The sequence below is a fragment of the Phaethon aethereus genome (genome assembly GCF_964289735.1).
Source record: "Phaethon aethereus genome assembly, chromosome: 11".
Lineage (NCBI taxonomy): Eukaryota > Metazoa > Chordata > Aves > Phaethontiformes > Phaethontidae > Phaethon > Phaethon aethereus.
In genome coordinates this window covers 13,111,712-13,129,555 of record NC_138587.1, presented here as the reverse complement: position 1 = coordinate 13,129,555, position 17,844 = coordinate 13,111,712, and the positions used below count along the sequence as shown (strand labels likewise).

The window sequence follows — 17,844 nt, the reverse complement described above, 5'->3', positions numbered from 1 at the left end:
TCAGGTACAGTGCTCCATTCAGCTGAACAGCTGCACGTCGGTTTGCTTATTGCGGTTCTGTGTGGAAATTGGGTAATTGTGTGTACAAATGCACCCGGTAATTCGGATGCAATGTGCACAATTGTGGTAATTTCATGTGAAAGTACAGGCTTGCAGAGCGCCCACTTTATGAGTATGAATTGTTTTAAAACTGGCCAGATGAATGGAAGGAACAACCTTTTTATTCATATGTAATTTCTTAGTGTTGCAGGAAGGAAAAAGAACAAAACCAACGAAGTTAGAGAAGATATAGTAAATAACAGAACTGACAGAAATTTTCTAGTAGGCTTCAACAGCTTTTTAAATGAAACATTCAACAAGCACTTTGAGATTCCAGTGTGCAAGAACATCTCAGGCTCTCTAAGCACCAAATTTGTGTTTTTGCATAAAACCACAACTCATTGCCTCCTGTTGTTAATATTTCACACTTGGCTTTGCAAGATGCTTTATCTAATATCCTCTCTGCATTCCGGCTCCTACCAACTCTGCCTTGTCCACAACAGAAGAGGCTGGAGGAGGAAGGCAATTGCCAAGCGTGTCTGTAATCTACGTAGGAGGGTTTTGTGTAGCTGTAGGGGGAGAAGAGTAAGTCTCATTTCCTATTTTATAGTCTGATGAATCCTGTGATCTCATGCTGTGTGCTCCTTTTCCAGGCAGAATTTTTCAATTTGTCTTTCCAGTTGTTGTTATTTTTTATTTCCAAACTGGTTAAAAGTGTTTTTCTGTAGCTTGTCGTTAAATTGTTTGTCTGATTCCCTAAAACGCTTCACTGCCAGTCTTGTACCCATCTCAGGACCACATTGTTCTTCTCTTTGCCTGGTGTCTTGCTCTTTTGGGATTAGAAGCAGAATAGGTTCCCGTTCCCTCTAACTAGATAGATGTACCTGGAGAAGATACAGCCTACAACTGCAACAGCTCTTTTTGCCACCCCAGGGAGCCATTGCACCCAGCACTGTAGAGTTATCAGGCCTTTTTCGGAAACCCACGGGAGGCTGAAGGGCGTTCAGAGTCCTGGGGGGTTGTAGCCCCAAACCTGCTCCTTTTTTTTTTTTTTTTTTTTAATGGAGAAGGTGGATGTGATGTTCCTGAACTGACTCACCTACCATCCTCATCTGTCAGCCTTATCGCTCTGCTCTTGGTGTGTGTCTTGGTTTCTCCTCACTTCCCCAGTTCTCCTGGGCCGATGCCTTGGGAGACTGAAGGGTGATGTGGACTGAAGTGATGAGCCTGGACCAGCAGTCGTCTTCGTGCTGAGGTTGTTCAGGGCAAGTAACGGCACCCCTCCATCTCCCACTCTGGGCTGTGATTGCGCTGGCAGAGGGGTAGTTGCGCAGCCTGGGGCAAAGCCAGAGGGAGCACATGGAGCAGTGGCTGCTCTCAGGAGGGCTCCGTGTCAAACGTGTATCTTGGATTTAATGACACAGGTGCTCTTTTCAGACTTTTTACAGAGGTCGGCACATGGCAGAGAACTTTGCTTTGTCATCTTCTTAGGGAGAGCAGCAAACAAACTTTTGTTTCCAAATTGAAAATGAAATCAACTGCTCCCTCTGGGGTATGTAACAAACTGCTCTTGAAGCTGGTTTCTCCTTGTGAATGGCATATATTAGACGCTGTTCTTGCTTGCACTCAGTGGAGTAGCTTGTGCTTGATCCAGCCATTTTGTTTGTGCAATGTGCTACGAGATGTTGATAGTACTTGCGTCTGGTCCCTGTATTGTTTTCTGTGGGAGCAGTTGCATGGAAGACTTGCTGAGTGTAGGAGAAGGGGCAGTGGGGACCTGGAGTCTCATTTTGATTCCTGCTTTGCATCCTCCTTTGTTTTCAGAATGTTTGTTTAGAAATAAATATAATTTCTGGTATCTTTGGAGCAGGTTTGCTAATTAGCGTGAGCCCAAAGCAAGGCCTTTTGCTCACATGGCTCTTTTTTGAAGAATTAGGATCTGCTCACCTTCTTATGGATATCCCTTAAAGCTTTAATTCCAAAATCCTGTTTGAATACTGAGTTAATACTGGGTTGCCAGCTGTGGAGTAAGTTGTCTTCATTCCCATTTACTGCTAACACTTATGGCAAACTGGTGCATGCAGTCCAGTCCTATATGTCTCCTACTTCCTTCTCTATGGCATTTAACAACAAATGTAATCTTCACTGTTTAAGACCAGGAAAGATTATTGGGTCACCTAGACTGCAAGATGGGAGATGACCGAGGGCTAGGAGCTCTCACAGGAGGGCTCATCCAGCCTTGCCGTGGTTAGTAGCTTTCTGATCATAATGCTGGAAAGTCAGAGTCGTCCTGGGTTCTCTGCATTTGGTCCTTACCTATTTATTCTGTAATAAAAAGGACTTGTTTTACTTGAGTTGTAGCTGCTCTGAGGCAGCTGCCGTCTTCCAAGAGCTGTGTGCTGGGGGTCTCTTGGCCCGTCCTCCTCATGGGGATGCAGTGTCCGACTGCTGCATGGCAGTGGGAGGTGGACCTGGTGAGTACACTTGAACCGCTTGTCCCTGATGTAGTGAGATCCTGTGCATGCTTGTCCTTGGTCAGGACTGCCTGGGCTGGTGGGCCATATAGCTGAAAGCACTCTGCCCACGTGTGCAGGCTCCAGCCGTGACCTCTGCGTGTGCGTCTGCGCGGCTCTGCTTGAGTCTCTGGGTGGGCGTCTCCGGGGTCACCGGTCGCTGAACAAGCAAATTGAAGGGCTGCAGTTCCCGAGATCCACCTCAGATTGAAGAGGCTCGTTTTGACCCAGTTGCATCATTAATCGGGGTGTACGTACTCGGCAGGGTGTGGATGGATACCTTCAGCCTTATAGGTAAGGAGGTTATCCACTGGGGTGAGGGTGTGCGGGAGGCACAGCAGCTTTCAGCCCCTGACCGTGGAGCCATCCAAGGGGTGGCTTTCTCAGCGGGCAGCACAGGAGGGTGTCTCTGTGGTTCGGCGCCTGGTGCTGAGGTGCTACTAGTGGAGCTGGACTGGGTCTATCTGGCAATTGTGTTTGGTTTTTTTCTTAGGGCTTTAGATCAGTTTTGTATAATTTAGTCCTTGAACTGCCTGAGCTGATTTCTGTAACGGGCAGCAGCTGAGGTACGAGTGACATTCCTTGAGAAAGAATGGGAAGGGTGTTAATATTTTCCCTCCTGCGACCTCTTGAACATTCCTCCATATCCATTCTCTTGGTGGTGGAGTCCATTGTCACAGTGAGTTTGATTTTTATTTTCTATGAATGGGGAGTGCCACTGTAAGTCAGGATTAGCTAAACATAACATTAAAAATAAAGCATGGCTATTAATTTAATGGGTTCCTCGTTACAACCATCATAAAACAAGTAAACAGGAACTCTGCCAGTGCTGCCGCACATTTCCCCTCAGAGTGGCTGAACCAAGGGAGGGATTTGAGTTTTTGCCATTTGATAAAGCTGTGTGTGAGCATGGCTTTTTAAAAATTAATTTTTTACTTTTCCTTCAGTAGCCTTTCAGCTGGCTGGTGACTGCAGTGAAGCTTTGTGGCTCTTAACAAGGTGGGGTTGGGGGGAAATGCCAGTTCAGGATTTAGCTTAAATCATATCAGCCAAAATAAAAGCCTACGAAAGGCAGAGAAATTGCTCTTCATGGGCTGCTTCAATGAAACAGCCTTCATAGTCCCTTTAAATAAGTCCTTGTTTACTTATTTTTCTTTTGCAAGCCTTCTTTGTGTTGGGACTTTTCCCCCTCCTTACCTTCCGGTGCGCTGGTGCCAACTAATGATAAGTTCCTTGGATTGCAATTTATTGCATTAAATGGATCAGCAACGTGCATCTGTGGTGGCCATGTCGACTGAGCCTGGCATCCACATGCATGGCAGGTGCCCAAAGCCACCTTTCGCCGTGAGGTTTGTGCCCGCTCCGCGTCTCGGGGCTCTGCGGTGGGACGGGGCACGGCAGGAGGCTGCCGCGATGCTTGCGGAGTTGGCAGGCAGGGTTGTCCAAGCAGAGTATAAGCTGAGACCGGTAGACTTAACCTGTGTGCTAGGCTTACTCCAGACTCAAATCAGGTGCTTGTACAGTGCTGTGGGATCTTTAACTTAAAGAGGTTACAAAGAGAGAAAATGCTCACCCATTTATTGCAAGACTAGATTCTAATTATTTTATATAGTCCTTTCTGGTACCCTGAAGCGTACATTCCCAGGCTGGGGGGCGGTTTAGAAAACGGAATATCCACAGTAATATATTGACTATACTTCATGGCCGCTTTCCCTAACGTCCTAATGAAACCCAGCCATGAAAGCTCAGTGCCAGCTGTCGGTTCCACCCAGCTGTCGGTTCCACCCAGCCGCCGGTTGGCCTGACCTCCCCGTTGCCAGGAAAAATGAGCTATGCTGTCTGAAGGAAAGGGTCGCAATTTAGTCTGTGGCCAAAGAGAGAGAGAAGAGAAATTGTGCTTCAGAGTCTAAGCTGATAATCTTCTTGGAAGCACCCTCAGACAGCAGGGTCCAGTTCTTCAGCTCCTCAAAGAACACAACAGATGTCCTCTTTGGAGGCTGCAGGTGGTCCTGCAGTGCTTGTTGCTGCTAGAAACTCAAGTAGTTTTATTCGAGGCTATTTTCAGCCAATGAATGGGACTAGATCTATATAGGTTATAGGAATCCGATGTCAAGGTGACAAGTGTGGCATCAAGAGAAAGGAAGTCCTCTGATGGGCCAGATGTTTCAAAGTGTGGTTTTTCTGCTGGGTAAAAATCTCCATTTACCAGTGCAAAGAAATGCACAGAAAAGTGAGACCCATGTGCACACCGTGATTTTAAGGCCATCTATATCGTCCTTCCGACTGTGAACGTGGTCCCTGCCCACCAGTGCTTACCTTGTGGGATCGCTTGGGAGGTCTAAATTCAGACAGCTCTCTGGGAAAACCAACCACACCCATTAACAGGGAGGTTTTTATAAGCTATACTCAAGATAATTGCGCTCTAGATCACTTTCTAGTCACCCCTGGGACTGGAAGCTGGTGTTCCAACACTGCTACAGACCTTGCAGCGCTCCTGGGCAAGTAGATGACAACATAATCACAGCTGCTTTCAGGAGAGCAGAATTCTGCCATTCTCAACTTGAAAGAAAATCAGATTTTAAAAAGGAGTACAAGGTAAAAAGTTCTGAAACTCAGAAGCCTTTAGCATCCTTTGGGAATGTGGACAGCAGAGCAAAAGGTATGAAATGCAGCTCAGCCCGGCTACTGCCCACGGTGGCCACGGGGCCACCCTGTGAGCAGGGCTTCCCCTTGTCCTTGCTTCGGCTAGTACAAAGTAGTTATTCCCATCCAGCCTTAGATTTTAGGTTAAATACTTCATAAACTGGTTTGTAATATTTCCTTTTGTTGCTCCAGATCCCCACGTATCCTCCCCAAAACCTTTTCCAGGTTTTCAAGTTGTATCAAAGCTCTCGCTGAAGACTGCAAGAGAAGCACTTTCGTCTCGTGGTGTCTATATGTCCAAAAAGCCTGTGCCTGGCCCAGGGCTCTCGCCCATGCTGAACCTGGGGCTTGAGTAATTTATGGGAGCGGAGGGGAAGCGCTCATGCCAAAGGAGCGGTTGAAATTTGACTGTTAACTTGGGGAAAGCCAACAGCCTTAGTTCTGGTTTCCTAAGGGTCCTGAAAATCTGTGTGAGTGATGGCAGGTGAGTCTCGGAGCTGTGCAATAAATTCACGGACTTTTCCGCGCTCATGGTCCTGTGTGCTGTGAGTTAAGTAGTGTGACGGTACCGTTAGTCTAAACTTCTTAATTGCAAAGGCATCAGTGATTTTGTAGCCCCTTACTGCTGATGGAGAGACTCCTTCTCCAGGAGCGAAACATGGGCTTCTGGAGAAGGCTCAGGTAGTTTCTGCCCTTCCCGAAGCACTCTGCAGGGCACTGGGGGACACCTGAGCAAACTGAAAAGCAAATCGATCGTGCTGTCTCTGCCTCAGTTTCTCCCCCGCCAAAGTAATTGAGTGGTTACACTTTGTTAATGCCAATAACTTTCTAGTTTGAGCTGTTAGTATATAGTTTGATATTTATATTTATTTATTTGTAACATCCAGACTTTGTACTGGCTGGATTAATCCTCCAGCTAATCTGATGCTGAGCTATTATTGTGACAATTGAGTATACAATTTGACATTCATGCTGTACCTTGTGTAGCTAATTTATGTAACTCAATTTATAAATTACATAAATTGGTTACATAATTTACCACATACCTTGTACACTTCACAGTAATATTCCCAGCTTGCAATTTAAACAATCCTTATACCGAGAATAATTTACACTGAAGACTCTTGAATAATTTTGCAATCTATTCCTGGCCAGATAAGGAGCCGCATTTGTTAAATAAACGCTTGCTGGTGTTGGTTTTAACTTATTAATCACCCCGTCCCCATTCCCAGGTAATCCGTAGCCGGTGTGTGCGTCCTCCTGGGCGATGCCGTGCCGGCAGCGCCAGACCCGTGCAGAGGTCCAGGTCTTCAGCTTGTGGCTTTCAGGAGTAAAGTTCCCTCCTGCCTGGGAACGATGAATTTCTCCCTCTGTCACCGGGTGGAAACCCGGCTTCTGCGCAGCTGATCCTGCCCGGAAACCAGCGCTGCTGCTGCGGCCTCATCCAGGAATGCGGACCCGGGCTCCTCCGTCGCCCACCCGAGGACGTATGTGATGGGGTGGTATGACTGTAGTGAGGGGAGGTTGGAGGGAGAGGAGGGGGCTTTGCAGTTATTTGGGAGAGCTTGTGGTGCAGGGGTGGAGAACATCTCTATGGGTTGTAGCCCAAGGAAGTTACGTGTGATAAAACCTCGGAGAACATCTGCTTCACCCGGCTGGGGGTTAGAGACAGGTCCTGCTCGTGGTGAACGGCACAGAGGGGAGGAGGATAGAGCTGTTCACCGCCCCTTGTCCGAACGGCCCGTGGGGCATCGACTGGCTGATCTCCATCGCTCCCGGTCGCTGGCGTTGAGCGAGTTGCCATCGATGTTATTGTGGGGCTTGCAAGCGTAAGCCTGGGTGTCTGGCAGTGTACGTAGCCCCGAGGGGCACCGTGCCGCTCCGTATAGCGGGGCATGACGTGGGCCTGCTGCCATTGTCCCCTTCTCCCTTTTGGAGTGCACGCTGTGGTCGAGCAGCTCCTGTGTGGGCAGCAAGGCTTGGCAGGCAGGTGGACGCTCCTTCTAGCGTCAGCGTCACCTTTCCTTTCCTTGCCCTGTCGCTTTTTATCCTGCTGTCACTGCCTGGCTCCCCTGCTTTCCCCAGGGGAGGGGTTAGTGCTTACAAACAGCACTAGTTTGGCATCCAGCTCCTCCAAAACCCCACCCTACCCCACATCGCCCGGTGACTGATGCCTGCAGGCACCGCAGATACCAAACCTGCAAACAAAGTGTTTGGGAGGGCGGGGATGAAGGTCACCCCGCAGCCCCGCTGGCCACCCTGGCCACCAACAACCTTGCGCTGATGCCCAACGCTCGGCCGCTCCCAGCAGCGCCATGGGCAGCGGGAGTGCCCTCCTCACCTGCCCCGAGCCCCCTGGCCCCCGGGGGGCCGCGGCTCTTCCCAGCTCTGGCTCCCCCCGACCTACTTACCAGTTAGGACCAACAAGCGAGTTGTTATATGTACACAACCCCGGCATGTGCGTGAGCTGGACCCACGCACCCCAAACCCGCGTGGGCAGACCCTGACCCCTCCGGATCCCATAATTATCTCCTGCAAGGCAAAACAATTGGGTGTCTTTGCTCTCCCCTCCCTCCCTTCCCCCTTTCTCTTCACTGTTCTTGGGAAAAAAAAGGTTAATTAAACTCAGAAAAGATCCCTTTTCTCCCCCTTCCTAAGCATGAGACTGTTAATTTTCTCTTTATATTTGTATTTAATTAATTCTTGCAAAGGCTCTGACTATATTTTTTTGGTATAATTTCCTCCTTTGTCTCTCTCTCTCATTGTTAATCCTTGCATATTCAGTTTTTCCCCTCCCTTTCCCCTAGATTTGAAATTCTATTACCATTTCAGAAGGCAGGCGTTTGAAGAGAAAATTGAATACCCGTCCAGTCTTGATAAGAAGGGACATTTGGTACTGACGGTAATTTGTGAAGCAGATTTTCCCCCCACCCCACGGTCGGTCCCCCTCTCCCTTGCTCGACACACGTGTGGCGGAGGATCTGCGTGTGCCACGGGCGCATGGGGGGGTGTCACGGCATTGCCCGCGGCCTTTGCAGCCGTGTTGGGCCCTCTTGCCGCCATGTTTTTCAGGGAGGCTGGTCTGTGCTCGGAGGGCACCCGCTGTTCCCAGGGAGGGCTCCTCGCCCCAGCGGGGCTGGCAGCCGCGGCCCTGAACCCCCAAGGGGTTTCTTCTCGGGACGTCCCAGTGCCAAGGCGCGTGGGCCGTGTCCGCCCGGGTGGGTGATGCATCTGCATCGGGGCGTCTGGTTTTCGGGCACAGGGTCCTGCGGCTCCCCCGTTCGGGACGTTGCCTGGTGCCCACACCCCTGCGCCCTTGCACCCTGGTGTAGGTGCGGGGTGCTGGGGCGGTGGGCGATGGACCTGCTGGCGGTGGAAAAACAGGCGTGGAGATTTATTCGGCTTTTCCCCCCAGCTCCGGGCTCGCTGTCCTCTCCCTCTCTCGGCGTGATGCCCCTGTGCGGGACCCCCACCGCCCCGTGCCAGCGAGGGGTGCGGAGCGCCCTCCCTGCCGGAGCCGTGGGGCTCCCGCGGGGCCGCGGCCGCCTCGGTGGGCCGGCGGGGCCGGGCATCCCTTCTGGCAGGCAGCACAAGATGGCACTGTCGGTCCGCGCTGCTGCCGCCGCTGCCGCTCGGTCCGGGGCCGCGGCCAGGCGCTGCGCTCGGCGGAGGCCCGCGCTTCTCGGAAGCCGAGGCACGTCTCTGGGAGCAGCCCGGACGACCCAGGCGCCGTGTCCCCGTCACGGGAGAGGTAAACGCCTGTCTGTGCACAGCTACGGGACTTGGGCTGAGGCCTGTATAAACTCGTGTCACCTGTGGCCGGTGACGGCCCTGGGCTCCCGGGGCAGGTGCAGTAACCAAGCGGGACGTGAGAGCCCGGAGAAACTTTTTAGGTCCGGAGAGAGCAGCCCGGGGGCGGCGGGTAGGGGGGCGACTGCCGGAGCTGCCGAGCCCCGGGGGAGCAGCACGCTCCCCACCTCCCTCGCTGCTCTGTAAATCATGACGGCTTGGACTGAGCTGAAGTGAAATATTCCTTGTTTCCTTGCCCAAATCTGTAGTTTCCTTCTGGCTCTGAGGCTCTGGGCCATATTGCACATTTGAATTTAAAAGCAGACTTGCACTTGGGCTTGTTATTTATTTATTTATTCTAGAATTATTTTCTTTAAAATCAAGGTCCTTTTTTGCTTCAGCTCCTCCTGGAGCTGTGCCTGATGGACCAGGATGCCGAGGGCTGGGGGCAGGAGGCAGCGGTTGGTCCCTGCCCCGGGGGGTGTCCTTGGGGATGTCCGGAGCTGGGAGAGGAGAGCCTGGGAGCCCGGTGCTGGCTCCCAGCCCTGAAAAGGGAGATGCAGAGTTAAGGCGATAGCTGGGGGTGCTGATGGGCACCCTGCTTCCCCTCCCTGCTGTAGGATTTGCCATCTGCTGTGCGAGAAGCAGCATTTGCTCGCTTCGGGGATGTCACGCTAGGGATGACACGTCCCTGCGCAGCATTGCTGGGCTGCCCTGGCCGGGCTGTGCTCTGCCCTTGCCCAACGAGCCTCAGGTCCCCAAGGGCTGGGCTGCAGCGGGGTGGGTCTGGGCTCTGAAGGTGGCCTTGCAGTTTGGCACGTCTTGGTTTCATCTTCTTCCTGGGAAAGCCAGGAGGTCAGTGGCTGAGAGTGGGGCACAGGATGCCCCGGTCCCAGCCGCTGCCTCCTCCCAAGGGCTGTCGGGCACCCTCTGGGAGCCGAGCGGGGTGCGCAGGGACCAGCCTCACCCTTGCTTTGGGGATGGGAGCAGCGCTACAGGAGCATCTTTGGAGTGGGACACTGGAGGGAGAGGTGGGAAGAAAGGATGGAGAGAGACAGGAGGAAACAAGGGTGAGAGGGCAGGGGGAAGATGAGAGAAGGGGGAGTTGCACAGAGAGGAGAGTGCTGGGGAAGGAGGGGTACAAATGGAGGAGTGTGGGCAGCGGTGCCAGAGGAGCGAGCCCCGCTGCAGGAGCAGCCGCCCTGTGCCGCACACCCGGCAAGCCCGTCTCCCCGTCAGGCTGCTAATGAGGATTAATTGCCTGCGCTGGGCTCCTGCGCGGGGCTGCACGCCACTACTGCCTCCCCTCCGGCGCGGGTCCCCGGTGGCTCCGTGGGTAATTTATGGCCGTGTCGGTGTGGGCGGCTGTTCGCAGGTTGGCAGCTTTGCCGCCAGGCACCTGCGCCTGGGTTGAGGCACTAAATAACCCCATCGGCTCCGCTCCCCATCCTGGCCGAGCTACCCAAGCTGAGCTGCAGGTAGGAGGGCAACGGGGTGGGAGTCTTCTCACCCAGAAACCACTGTGCCCCTCTCGCCACCCCTGCGGGCACCGGGGTCCCTGGGCAAGGGGAGCAGATGGCTACAGCCAGCTCATGGAGCTGTTGGAGCAACCAATAGGATCCCTTAATTACCGATGCTGCAATTAAATGGCATTCACTGGTTGCTGCTAAGTCTTGCTACCTCGCTGCACACGGGGCAGGTGAGCACAGGCAGACGGTGTCTTGCCCAGTGGAGGCCAGTGGTGCTGCTGGCACCTTGCTCCATGCCTGGGGAAAGGCGTGGAGACATACGCTTCCCCAATCTGCTCGATTCTTGCTGCATTTTGGCCATCCCCTGCAAATGGTCTCGGGGGGGTTTTGCTGGGGAAGGAGGTGCCGGGGACGCTGAGGTGGTGAGATGGTCACTGCCCTGCAGCTCCTGCCATGCTGCAATGGAAAGGGCTGGAAGGGGCAGGGAGACGTCAAGGGTGGAAGGAAAAACCCAGGGCTGTGTGTCGGGTGTTTCTGGGGATGTGGGCTTGGCTAGAGCTGGATCTCTGCGCTAGGATGAACCCCGAACCCAGGCCAGCCTGAACAGAGATATAAGCCCAACCTATAACCCTTTACCTTCAAGGCCTTGGTGCCTCCTGAGCTGTGCCCTGGCTCAAGACAACTGGAAAAACGGAGCAACCGCCTCCCCAGGGTCCCCTGGCTGCAGTGAGCACTTCCAGCATCTTCTCACCAAGTTTGCAAGACCGGAGGACGTGACCTGACCTGGTGCCCGCAGCCAGCATCACATCCCGGGGTGAGGCGGCCTCGGGGATGGGTGGGTGGCCGTGGGGTACTGGGGAGCACTGGAGTCTCCCCGGCTGCATGTGGGGCAGCCCGCGGGCCGTGCTGGCTGCTGGCCTTGGCCATCGGCATTTCGGGGTCCCTGGGGAGTGCCTCGCTTGCAGCTGGCCCTGCGGCCAGCTGCTGCGGCTCCGTGCTGCGGCTCCGTGCTCCGGCAGCTTTGCCGGGGCAGAAAGGCGACGCGTTTCCAGCACGCTGCTTCTGCGCAGTATTTGCGTTGTGAGAGGTTTGCTCAGTGTTCCCGAGCGCACGTCCCCGTTTGCTGCACAGGGAAATGTGCGCTCTTCCCCGCTCGGCTTGGCCGGCGTGCCTGCCTTCAGGCAGACCCGGGTGCCCCAGCCTGTGGGTGAGGTCCATGGGGAGAGCAGTGGCACCTGGGGGGTCCCGCCAGGGCTGGGGGAGCGGGGATCTCTGTTACAGGCTCGTTAAAAACGCTGTACTGGGGGGTTGTTACGGGCATTCCTGGGCTGTTCGCTAATTCGGGCTACGAGGCTTGGCCGCGGCTGCGTCGCGCTGAGCCTCTCCTGCTTCGCCGCCCCAAAGGGCCAAGTTTGCCCTTTGGCTTCGCTCCTCGTACCCGGCGGTGGGGCTGGCGGGGTGAGGAGATGGCCGGTGTGGATGGGCTGGGATCCCCATGGGGTGCCTGCTGGCGTCCCCCTCCTTGTGCACCCCGAGCCCTGGCAGGGGCACGCAGCACCCGTCCCCCCGGCTGCGGCTGCCCGGGGGTCCCCGTGCCTCAGTGGGCTGCCAGCAAAGCCCCGGGCCCAGCTTGGCCTCCTGCCCTCTCCGGTCGCCCCCAGGTAGCTGAGCTTCCTCGTGGCACCGCGTCGGGAACCGTCTTTAAGAATAGATATTGACATTAAAAAAGGCCCCTCTGTACCTATTAATTGAAGTCATTAAATTTAATGGGATGGTTACTGCATGTTAAATAAATACCAGCTAATTATGAAAAACATATTTGCCAAGGTTTAACTATAGAAAAGATGCCTCAATTACATGGTTATTAAACCTCAAAAAATATACACTTTTAATAATGAAGTGACATTTAAATAACATACATTAACTGTCTTATTAAATGTTGATTCTTTTCATATTTGAGGACTTTAATTTAGAGCATTTTCCCTGGCACTAACCATATGACGCATCATTAGCTGTCTTTCACTCATCATTTTGTAAACTTTTTTTATAAATAGGAGGAAGCGTTTGTATTTGCTTTTGTTTTTCCAGCTCCCAGCTTCCCTTCAGGCGGTGGGGATGTGCCAGGGGAGCGTGCACGGAGAGTGGGAACTTCCAGGTGGCTTCTTCAAATCACTGAACCCCTTCCTAAGGTGGGTAAACCCCTTCCTAAATCCATCATCCTAAAATAGGGGGGCAGCCGAGTTTTCAGGACTTCTGGCACTTACAGAGAGGACCACTCTGCCTCACCCTTGGTTTTCCAGATCAAATAGGTTTGTAAGAAGTAGCTGGGAGATGGGGAGCAGGGTGGGAGGAGGAGCTCAAGGCTGCAGCGGAAGCTCCAGCCTGGTGTGTAGAGTGAGGTTTGTTTCTGTTGCTGCCACTGAACCCTGGTGTGACCTCAAAGAAATCAGCATTTTGGGGTACCTGCACCCCTCCCAGGGCACGGGGGACCTGTCCAGGGAGGGATGCTCCGTGGGGGCACATCCTGAGCTGCTGCAGCACCCGGCGATTCCTCTGCAGCCCCAGCACGGCACGAAGCAGGGTACGGGCCGCGGGGATGGCGTGGAGCCGCGGAACCGCAGGGCTTGCAGGCTCCTTCTCCCTCCGTGCAGTTATTGATTGCAGTGTACACGTCAGGATATAACTTAGAAATCACTCTCCCAGAATCAATTAATGGCCTTGCTAGTAATAGAGGTGCCTCTTTTAGATAAAGCCCCCACCCTTCCGTCAAAGGCACAACCCTGCTCTGCTTCTGGGGGTTCCCATCTCCCAGCCGAGGCTGGGTCCCTCTCTGTCCTGCAGCGTGGGTGCCAGCCTCGCCCGCTGCTTTTCTGGGTTTCAGCGCTGCCCCGGCTGCCTCCCAGACCAGCCATGGCTTACGGGCTGTCAGGGAGCCAAGGCCTGTCATCTCGGACCCTCTCACAATCACAGAATCTTTGGGTTGGAAGGGACCTTCCGAGGTCACCTAGCCCAAGCCCCTGCAGTGAGCAGGGACGCGCAATGCGCCCTGCCCGCGCCGTGGGTGGGTGGTCCCTGCGGGGAGGCCCCGGTGGGCAGCACGGCGCGCAGGGGCGCGCAGATTAATTAAGACGGCGTTAAGTCCGGGGGGGGGGACCAAGGGGAAGAGGCTGCGGGCTGAGCACGGAGGCAGTCGGCCGCAGTGCCTGCTTTGGGCAGGGGCAGAGCTAAGCGGGGCGGAGGGGCTGCCAAGCCTCGCTTGCCCTGCGGCTGCTCCATCAGTGTGATGAGCTGTCCTGGTGTCAGGCCACAGCCCCCCGGCGTCCTGCGGAGGGAGCTCCTTAAAGGCAGCGAGGGGTGACTGTGCTGTGGGCGTGGGGATGCGGCGCATCCTCCGTCGTTCAAATCAAACAGGATTGCCACCGCGGGACACAGCGTGCCAGCTGGTCCGTGCCGCCCCTCGAGGGGTGGATGTGACGGGCCTTCAGCTGCTCATACCTCGCGGTGGCTTTCGCTTGGTGCCCACCGGCGCCGGGACACAGCCCGGGCTGCGCCGGCCGTGGGGACGGTGTTGGGGGTCTGGAGGCAGACAACTTCTGAGGCCCGTCACCTCCTCCCCTCCCCTCCTCTGTGCCTCCCAGTGCTGGCAGCGAGAGTGGGGCGCAGCCCCCCACATCTCCTAACGCAGTGAGGCGTCAAGATGGGGGTGGCCAGACCGGCGTGGGTCCGGCTGGGTTACGGTGCAGGTCCGGCAAAGCGGAGGCTGGACTTGTTTGGGGGCAGAACCTGAGATTTGTAAGTGTGTCTCGCTCCGCAGCAGATACGCTTCTCGCTCAGATTTCCTGTGCAACAAGGTACGGGGCGGCCCCAGTGCGCTGCTGTGGTGAGTGTTACCCTTCCTATTCTGATTTTGTTAATATTACAGAGTTTATACACAAAATGGGACTGAAATGTCCTTTTACAACAGAAATATCAGGCTCTTCTCTTCCAAGACACAGGTCTTCAACCATGTCTAAAGAACGTCCCTGTCTTTTTTATTTTTTCTTTTCTCACTGCAGTGATGAACTTTCATCAAGACAATTGTGGTGTTTGTTGTTGCTTTTTTTTTTTTTAAACCCTTTAGCAAACCAACGTTTTCTGATGGAAAAAAGTTGGGGGAGGGAAGGAAGACTCCAAGTAGCTCAAGGCCAGGGAGACTTCGATTTGAGTCTCTCTATTTGTGCTCTCTCTCCCACCCACCATTGCAGGTGCACAGACTGGAGTCAGAGCCGGAGCAACACGTCCCTGCTCCATCCAGGCAGCATGTCACGCGCGTAGCGGCGATGCCAGGGCTCCGCCGGCAATAAACCGGGGAATAAACCCGGCTCGGCTCCTCCGGGGGAGCTGCCTCGCGGATACCAGGCTCTCCAGTTCCTCCCGTCCTGCCAGCAGAAGCAACACGGTGACCGACAAAACCATCTTGGGAGGGCTTATGGCGGGCAGCTGAAGCCAAGAGGCTGCGGGCGCGTCGCAGGCTGCAAACACGCCGCTGTGCCGGCGCGAGGCTTGCGGGAGCTCGGTGTTTCACAGGGCTGGACACTTCTTCCTCGCCGAGGTTTGCGATGCTCCTCAAGGGATCTCTGTGCCGCAATATAACATCCCTGTACAGAGAAGTTCTCTTAAGTAATGGTTTCTGTGGGGGTTTTTTTTAAGGTATATTTATCATATCTTTTATTGGAATAGAATTAAAGCGAAATTAGAAACTAAAATAACTTTAATTACAAACTTCATGATTCGGTATGTTGTAAATCCTTCAGCATAATATTGTGCCATAAAAATGCTATTTTGTGATAATTATTATTATTATAATTAATGTTCCTTAATTGCTAATGTCGCAGGCATGTGTTATCTCCCAGGTTTTCTTGCAGTGTCTCCGGAGGAGCTCCTTCGCGGGGGGATGCGGAGGATCCAGGCGGGTGCCAGGGCGGGCGCGGGCTGCCTGCGCGGGGCTGTGGGCGGGCGTCCGTGTGTCCGAGCGATGCTGCCGGCTTATCCCACCCTGCGGTTTGCCTCGGGCTGGCCGGCAGCTCGGCGCTGCCCGGGAGGCGGTGAGCAGCAAGCAGGGATAAATACTCGAAGCTGTGAGCGACCCAGGCTTCGCTGTGGCCTCGCTGGCGCTTGCTGTCGGCCACGTGCTCCCTCCAGCAGGCAGAGACGGGCTGAGCGCGGTTTGATGGCTCTGCCTTCGGTCAGGGTGGGAGCACCCCGGGGCACCCGCCGGTCCCCGCAGGGGTGGGTGCAGGTACGTTAGTCGTGGCCCGGCTGAGCGGTGAGAGCACGGGTTGGGGCTGGAACCCCCCTAAGCTTCCCCCCGCTTCCCTGCCCAGCCTCCGCCGTGCCAGGGCTGGCTGGTGGGCGTCCGGAGGTGCTGGTCTGTGCGCTGCCCCACGCCGGCGGTGCCAGCGTGGGTGGGCTCGCTCTCTCAGGAGCTGCTGGAGCTGCCCGGCTTCTGCAGCAAAGTGGGTAGTTCGGGGCACTGCGTGTGCCAGGGGCACGTGGCCTCGGCACAGAGCTCCTCGTGGCTGCCCTCCTCGCCGCCCCGCAAGCGGCAGGTCGTCTTCCTTAACGAGCTGCCGTTGCTTCAGCCGTGTTACTGGAAGCGCTGCCGCATTAACGAGGCGTTCAGGCTTGTAGCTGCCTGGTTGTTGAACGGCATGTGGCGAATTTCAGCCAGGCGTTGGGTGACTTCACCTTCCTCTCCTCATTCCCAGCTTTGGGTCTAGCGTCTCCTCCTCACCCTCAGCCACGGTTTCCAGAGCACCAAGGGCGAATTAAATTCCCTCCGGTGCCTGCCAGGAGCTCTGCAAGACGCCAGCCTTGGGCACCTCATCCCTGGAATGAAAATGAAGAGCAAACACGCTGCTGCAGCCTGCGGGTCCTAAGGGGTCTGATTCCTCGCTGCCGCCTGCGGCGAGGCAGGAGGATGCTGTAGGGACACTGGCTCCCCACGGGCTCGGCTCCCACCGGCCGTTAACACCCAGGCAAGAGCCGGTGAACCCCGCAGCACGGCGGGCTGTGGGTGGGGAGGAGACGCAGGGTGCAAGCAAGGGGAACGTGTCAGGGAGAATTAAGACTGGCCAGAGGGAGGTGGGGAGAAGGCAGCAGGATGGGAAAGCGGTGGGATTGATGCTGTGGCCAGACCAGGGCTTAGCAGTTCTCGTTAGCATCCTTTATTAGCTCGGAGGATGCTGCTGGGGTCTGGGAGGCAGCGGCAGAGAGTCAGTCCTCAGGCCCAGGTGCGAGGGAGGAGCAGGGAGCAGAGGGATGGAAAAGGCGCGGTGCCAAAGCGCGTGAATTTTTCATGTGACCCGGAGGCCTCGCTCGTACCAGCACGGGGCTGCCCGGGACCAGCTGAGAGTGGGAAGGCACGAAAACAGCCACCAAGCCACCTGCTTCACAGTGGCGAGCGTGTATGGGATGAAGCTGAAGCCAGGATGCATTTTTAATGATGCAGGCAGGGCTGGGTTTCTTTAAATAAGACTAGACAATGAATATGTGCTCCTGAAGCCGTGTAGTGCACCACAAATGCATTATTTACAGCAGCTTCTTCCTTGTCCATTTTAATTTTACATGGGTACTGGAGAAAGGGAAGGGATTCCTTGGTGTCTCGTGGCCACCCACTTGTTCCATGTGATGGAGGTGAATTTCTGAACCACCGAAGGATTTGGTGTTGATCTTTCCACTGACTTCAGTTGTGGGGGAAGCAGCCAGCCTGGCAATGGAGCCTGGCACCTAGAAGTAGGGGCAACTATGGCCTGGGGTTTAGTCCGGCTGATGCATCATTGGGGTCTTAATTGTGTCATTTTCTGTCTTCTCCCCATGCATGAAATGGAGGCGGGATGCTCTTAGACCACAGCAACCCCACCTTGTCCCTACGCATGCTGAGCACAGCATCTTTCCTCCTGGCACTGGTGGAGGACCAGAAAGCCTTTGGGAAGCAGACGATGATACCTGATGGTGAGGGAGGAGGCGAATCTGCTCCATGAAAGGGGTCCTCAGCTGGCCCTGGAGAGGGAGGGTGCGGGGCAGGCTGGAGTAAGTGGCAGTATGGTGGGTGATGGCGGAGGGGGTGTGGAGGGACACTCCGAAGGACGGGGTATTTCCCTAGAAATGCTCCGCCTGGTTCCAGCTGGTGACAGGCCAGCTAAGGTGCTGCGCACTGACCTTGGGTTGCTATTCAGCCCTCAACCATTAGGTTTCAGAGTTAACGCCTTTTGCAATTAACAGGGGGTCTCTTTATATCTCAGTTAGAACCGTCGGGTCAATCTGTCCTGCCTTTTCCTGTCTCTGCAAGACTGGCTGCGGACCTCAGCCCACCCCAGGTAACCCGCTGCAGCAGCCACGGTGCACCGCTG

General features: G+C 54.8%; 1 protein-coding gene across 1 annotated transcript in view; it reads left to right on the top strand.

Moving 5' to 3' along the window:
* Window positions 1-16,212, top strand: part of CHCHD6 (coiled-coil-helix-coiled-coil-helix domain containing 6) — a gene marked incomplete at both ends in the record, with an annotated part of 132,883 nt that extends 116,671 nt beyond the window's left edge. The window contains one exon of the mRNA XM_082004595.1: window positions 15,817-16,212. Within this exon, the coding sequence (XP_081860721.1) occupies window positions 15,817-16,212 (396 nt within the window). The remainder of the gene's footprint in view (window positions 1-15,816) is intronic.
* Between the last annotated feature and the right edge of the window lie 1,632 nt (window positions 16,213-17,844).